Raw genomic sequence first — 5,297 nt, 5'->3', positions numbered from 1 at the left:
GGCCCCGAGCCCGCACGGCCCGGCCTTCCCCTCCTCTCCCTCCCGGCCCGGCCTTCCCCTCCTTCCCTCCGGCCCGGCCCGGCCCGACCTTCCCTTCCCTTCCCTTCCCTTCCCCTCCCGGCGTCCTGCCCCGGCGCAGCCGCGGTGACGGGCGCTCCGCTGAGAGCCCCCCCCGGAAGGGGCCCCACAGCCCCGGTGCTGCCCGCCGGACACCTGCTCGCTCCCTCCTCTGCAGGTCTTCGCCCTGATCGTCTTTGCCTGCCTGGTCGGGGAGGGCTACAGCAACCTGCCCAGTTCCCCCCAGCTCTTCTGCATCTTCAACCACAACGAGGACGCCTGCCGCTACGGCATCGGCATCGGCGTCCTCGCCTTCCTCGCCTGCATCTTCTTCTTCATGGTGGACATCTACTTCCCCCAGATCAGCAACACCACTGACCGCAAGTACCTGGTCCTGGCGGACCTCGGCTTCTCAGGTACTGGCAGCCACAGGGCAGGGCTGCGCCTTCTGCGGCTGCTACGATGGCTGCCCCTGTCCCGTGACGTGGCCGCCGGTGCCTGGTGAAGGGAGTTGCTCCCGCCTGGCACACTGCCCACGGACCACGCGCTGCCTGCTTGAAAGCGCTCTGAGGAGCCATGGGGAGCAGCACGCTGGCAGCTGCGCCGGGCTGGGCGCCTGCGCTGGCCTCTGGCCCCCCCCCCCCACGATGGCAGCAGAAGCCCGGTGGGAGCAGGGTCTGGCCTGGGGACCTGCCTGGGAGCAGCAGGATGCAGCCCCAGCCCCTCACACCGCCTTCCTCCTGCAGGTCTCTGGACGTTCCTGTGGTTCATTGGCTTTTGTTTCTTGACCAACCAGTGGGCCTGGACACAGGCCGAAGACGTGTACATCGGGGCTGACTCGGCCCGTGCCGCCATCACCTTCAGCTTCTTCTCCATCTTCTCCTGGGTGAGTGAAGCCACGGCAGAGCCCGGCCCTGCCCCGCTCGGGAGGCAGCGTGGAGGGGGTCCCCGGGCCACACAGCCCAGGGTAGCCCTGACGCCGCCGACCCCCTCATCTTTCTAGGGCCTCCTGATTGCCTTCGCTTACAAGAGGTACAAAATGGGGGTGGAGGACTTTGCTCACAGCTACATCGACCCCACCCCGGAGGCTTCAGCTCCCTACTCCAGCTACCCCAACATCAGTCACGAGAGCTACCAGCAGCCGCCCTTCACCCACACGGCAGAAGCCCCGGAGGGTTACCAGCCCCCGCCGGTGTACTGAGCCCCTGCCCGGTGGCCGGGCAAAGACGGCTGTACCAGTGCAATTCTCTTCTTTGGGGTGGGAGGGGAGGGACCTGTCACTTGAAGGGGGAAGGTGGGGTGGGAGAGTGGCGGCTGCTTTGTGTGAAGGCCACCGCGCCTTGGTGCTGGGGCGCAGGAGGGGCCTGGTCCTGACGGTGGAGCTGAGCTCCCCGCCGCTGGGATCTGGTGCCCGGTGTGTAGTGGGTGATTCGGCACATAGTGGGTGATTCGCAACTGCTGAGCGCAGCCTCATGGCTCTGCCGAGGGTGGGTGAGCTCCTGCCCTCGCTGTTGTGGCCTTGGGGGAAGCAGCCGCGGGAGGAAGCAGCAGGACCGGTGTGTGGCTTGCACCCCTCCGGCTCCGGCCTGGCTTTGCCATTGTGACTGCTGCCCCAGCCTGTCCTGGTACCAGTGCCTTTCCAGCCCTGCCAGCTGCAACCCCATAAGTGCCAGCTCTCGCTGTCGTAGCGCAGCCGGGCAGTCCAGCTCCTGCCTGCCGCCAGCTTCTGTGCCTTCCCCCTTTGGCTGCTGCTGGGTGAGCTTGATGCCAAAGCCCTGTCTTCTTTTGACTATAAACTCCCATGCTGTGCCTTCCCACAGCCTGCACTAGAGCTGCTGGTGCTCAGGTGACGCGGTTTGGGATCCATGGGAGCAGCGAGCGCTGGGATCTCTCAGCAGGGCTGTGATGTTCCAGCTGTCTGGGGAAGGTCCTGGAGTGCTTTCCCTGCTGACTCAGCCCCCCTCGCTCGCCTCCCACTAAGCACTGCCTCCGCAGAAGTGAGGCCACCATCCCGCGTCCTGCCTGCTGCTCCCTCTGCAGCACCCTGCTCACAGCCTGGGCTCCCGGCTGACCCTGAGGGTGCCTGTGCAGGCTGGCTGGCTCCGGTTGTGTTTTCTGCTGCACCTGTTGCGAAGCTGTTCCCAGCAGCGGTGTGCGGTATGCGAGCTGTCGCTGCTGGGGCTGGCGTTCAAATAGTTCTTTGTCACTGTAGAGATGGAATAAACTTTTTCACCTAGCCACTAAGTGCCTTTCTTCTCTGGGGAAGCAAAACAGGGTTCCTCCTCTCTCCCGGAGGGCTGGGGCAGGGGGGGGTCCAGGCAGGGAAAGAGCAGAACAGCCCCAGCCAACTGCTGCACTGCAAACAGCACACTCATGCTGGTGTCTATTTTTAGGCAAGCCCTCCTCCTGCTCCTTGCAGAGTCTGATAGAGGGTTTGAGCAGAGAGCTCCAATGCCACCCCTGCGACCAGCCCTCCAGCACAGGCTGCTGCTGTGAGCGATCAGCCTGCACTGTTTGCGTGCTGCTCGCTGCAGGGAAGCTTTTTCCAGAGCAGTCTGGTATAAAACACACACAGACAGTTTTGTTAAGTTATTTATTAACCTGAACCCATAGCAGTGCTGCCTTCCCCGTCCCTAAGGGGAAAGCCCAAGCCTGGCAATCAAGTGCTTGTGAGTACTACAAGTGTAGTCCCTTCAAGTAACACAGAGGGAGCAGGGGTTTTCAGACGGCTCTTGTAAGCTTCCAGGGAGGGTGCAGGCAAGCAGAGCATGCTGCGCTTGCACATGTGGATTTGACCTGGCCCGAACAAGGAGCCACTGCTTGGAGCTTGTGGACACTGGCTTACAGTGAACAGCACTTTGCAAGGAGTAAGAAAAAAACAAAACAACCTTCCAGAAGCCAAGTCAAGCAAAGGGGGAAGAGGATCCTTCAGTCAACTTACAGCAGAGGAAGAATGAGCCTCGAAAATTTTTGGAAGGCTCAGGAGGGAGCAAGATGCATGACTAGAGTTGAGAACCATCCACTCAAAGCAGAGACCCTTTTCCAAGTAGCTAGATCTTCACAGACACAGTAGTCCAAACATTTACGGAGTAAGTCCTGAGCCTCCAAACCCTTCACAGGTAACTAAACACTGAAGTGGCAGCACCAAGATTGGACCTGAACAAGAACACCCTGATTTTGGAGAGGAGGCTCTTCCTGAAGTGAAGTCTAGTTCTTCCAAAAGGACTCTGTCTTAATATACAGACTACTGCTTGCCCTTTTAAAGTTCAAAAGCTAGCAAGAGCCTACTCTCAGGCTGTCAAGTCAAGCCTTCCTTTCCCCCTCTTCTGTTTCAACAAAAATTTACAAGACAGTTAGAGCAACTGAGTGTAACAGCAAATGGACAGGCCACAAACATTCGTTCAAAGGGACTGCTGAGGGCCAGGCGGTTGCTACGTGTGTCAGTTGAAAAGTTGTGCCATAGCTCTGTGACAAGGGATGGGTTATCTCCTCAGACTATGTTAAAAAAGGAAGTGAGTTTAAAATACTAAGTTACTGTACACGGTCTTAGGAAACCTGGGCTTTAGCAACAGCATGCAAGAAAGAAACGGTTGTGTTCACAGGCAAGTGAACCAGCCATCAGTGGCAGTCTGAACATATGCAGAAGACCCAGGAGAGCAGGCCAGAATTAAGGCCAGCGATGGAAGCCCTGCAGCCTGGCTTGCTGACAGCTTTCCAGGACCTGTTTGTGTGGCAGCATCAGTAACTACATCTGCCTCTTCTCCGTGTTCTGAGAAAGGAACTCATTTTTAGTCATGCTACTGCTTCAGCTCCCCCCTGGTATCAGGTCCAGTTGATCCTCCTCTTTCCTGGTGCTTGGTGCAGAGGAAGAGCAGCTTGGTTTGACAGGTAGAGATAAGACACTGAACAGTTTTGCTAAAAGCAGAAGCAGCCAAACCTGGCATCCAGGAGTCACAGCATTTAGCTTCCTTCCTCTTGTTTTTCCCCATGTGGGAGCCCAGCAGTCAAGAAGCAAAGATCTTCCAGGAGGCAGCCACATCCAGCTGCTTCAGCCCCTTGGGCACGTTCTCCTTGTTTTCCGACCCAGGCTGCTGATGCCGCTTGCGGAAGTAGCAGGCTCGGCAGACAGAGTGGTACTTGTCTGCTCCTCCAATCACTTCAACCTGGCAAGAAAATTGGGAGAGTGACTCTGCAGAGCTCAGTTCCCCTGAGGAGATTCCTCTAGACTAGCAGGACTGGCAAGGTGAAGCTACTGAAGTGCTTTTTCTTCCAAGGGAACTCACCTCCCTCTCTGCTCCCAGCCTCTTTGTGTAGGAGGCTTCTTGGTAGCACTCCATGCACACGGCATTCAGCTTCACCACGCTCTCTGCCAGTGGCACCAGGTTCAGGATGCTCCCGAAGGCCTGTGCCAAGACAGCAGGGGCAGTTCTGTTGGATGGGCTCTATGAAGATCCCAAAGCACCTGCTGTGCTAAAAAAAGAGTGTTTTACCTTTCTCTGGAAAGTCCCATCAAGAGCAGCAACGATGACGGTTTTCCCAGCATTGGCCATCATCTCACAGAACTCCACGATGTCTGGGAACTAGAGGAGTCACAGAAACAGCGTCAGGAGGAAGAAGGGGTAGCACTTCGCTCAGGATCCAGCAGCACAGGGCACAAAGAAAGTTAGAGCCATGTTGCCTATCCGTGAAACAGACTCCAGTTCCACTGTTCTTAGCCTGCAGGGACTAATGGAAGGGAAGGGTTTGACTATACAAGCATAATCCAGGAGGATCAAACTGTCCCAGGGTATTTCTTCCCACACCCTCCTACAGAGGGTTCAGACCTTCCTCTGCCCAGGGTACTCTGAAGGGACCGCATCCTGCAGATGCTCCCCAGGACCTGCCCTGGCTGCGCACTTACAAACTGGCCCTCGTCAATGCCGATGACTGCAGAGGCCAGTGCCTCCTGGTACACATCCTTGAGGAGGCAGGCTGGCAGGGCCTCCATGGTGTTCCTATGGGGAAGGGAGAACAAGCAGGTGAGCCAGGCAGCCCAGATGCTGGGCCCAAAGGCGTGGGTCCTCCTGCCCCAGGACTCGCCTGTCGTGCGTGGAGACACCAGAGGTGCAGTAGCGTGTGTCCTTGGCGTACTTCACCAGCAGGCACTGGTACTGAGCGAGCTGGAACCGCCGCACCCGCCGCATGAGCTCCGTGCTGCAAGAGACCGCCGTCAGCGAGCCCTGGCCCCCTCCCTGCCCACC

At 58.2% G+C, this 5,297-nt stretch overlaps 3 protein-coding genes across 4 annotated transcripts in view; 1 reads left to right on the top strand and 2 right to left on the bottom strand.

The window, feature by feature from the left end:
- SYNGR2 (synaptogyrin 2) overlaps positions 1-1,290 on the top strand; it is a 1,763-nt gene extending 473 nt beyond the window's left edge. The window contains exons 2-4 of the mRNA XM_010568127.1: positions 236-473; positions 804-943; positions 1,061-1,290. Coding sequence (XP_010566429.1) covers positions 236-473; positions 804-943; positions 1,061-1,258 — 576 coding nt within the window. The 3' untranslated portion in view covers positions 1,259-1,290. The remainder of the gene's footprint in view (positions 1-235; positions 474-803; positions 944-1,060) is intronic.
- HGS (hepatocyte growth factor-regulated tyrosine kinase substrate) overlaps positions 1-5,297 on the bottom strand; it is a 28,184-nt gene that overhangs the window by 20,150 nt on the left and 2,737 nt on the right. The gene's annotated exons all lie outside the window — the stretch shown is intronic.
- TK1 (thymidine kinase 1, soluble) overlaps positions 3,784-5,297 on the bottom strand; it is a 1,962-nt gene continuing 448 nt past the window's right edge. Inside the window, exons 2-6 of the mRNA XM_010568125.1 lie at positions 5,137-5,250; positions 4,958-5,051; positions 4,548-4,637; positions 4,341-4,460; positions 3,784-4,220 (exon numbers count right to left, since the gene is read on the bottom strand). Of these exons, the coding sequence (XP_010566427.1) occupies positions 4,062-4,220; positions 4,341-4,460; positions 4,548-4,637; positions 4,958-5,051; positions 5,137-5,250 (577 nt within the window). The 3' untranslated portion in view covers positions 3,784-4,061. The remainder of the gene's footprint in view (positions 4,221-4,340; positions 4,461-4,547; positions 4,638-4,957; positions 5,052-5,136; positions 5,251-5,297) is intronic.

Source organism: Haliaeetus leucocephalus, unplaced genomic scaffold (genome assembly GCF_000737465.1).
Source record: "Haliaeetus leucocephalus isolate CR32 unplaced genomic scaffold, Haliaeetus_leucocephalus-4.0 Scaffold238, whole genome shotgun sequence".
NCBI classification, from domain to species: Eukaryota; Metazoa; Chordata; class Aves; order Accipitriformes; family Accipitridae; genus Haliaeetus; species Haliaeetus leucocephalus.
Note: the sequence above shows the minus strand (reverse complement) of the source record. Positions and strands in the feature narration are given on the sequence as shown.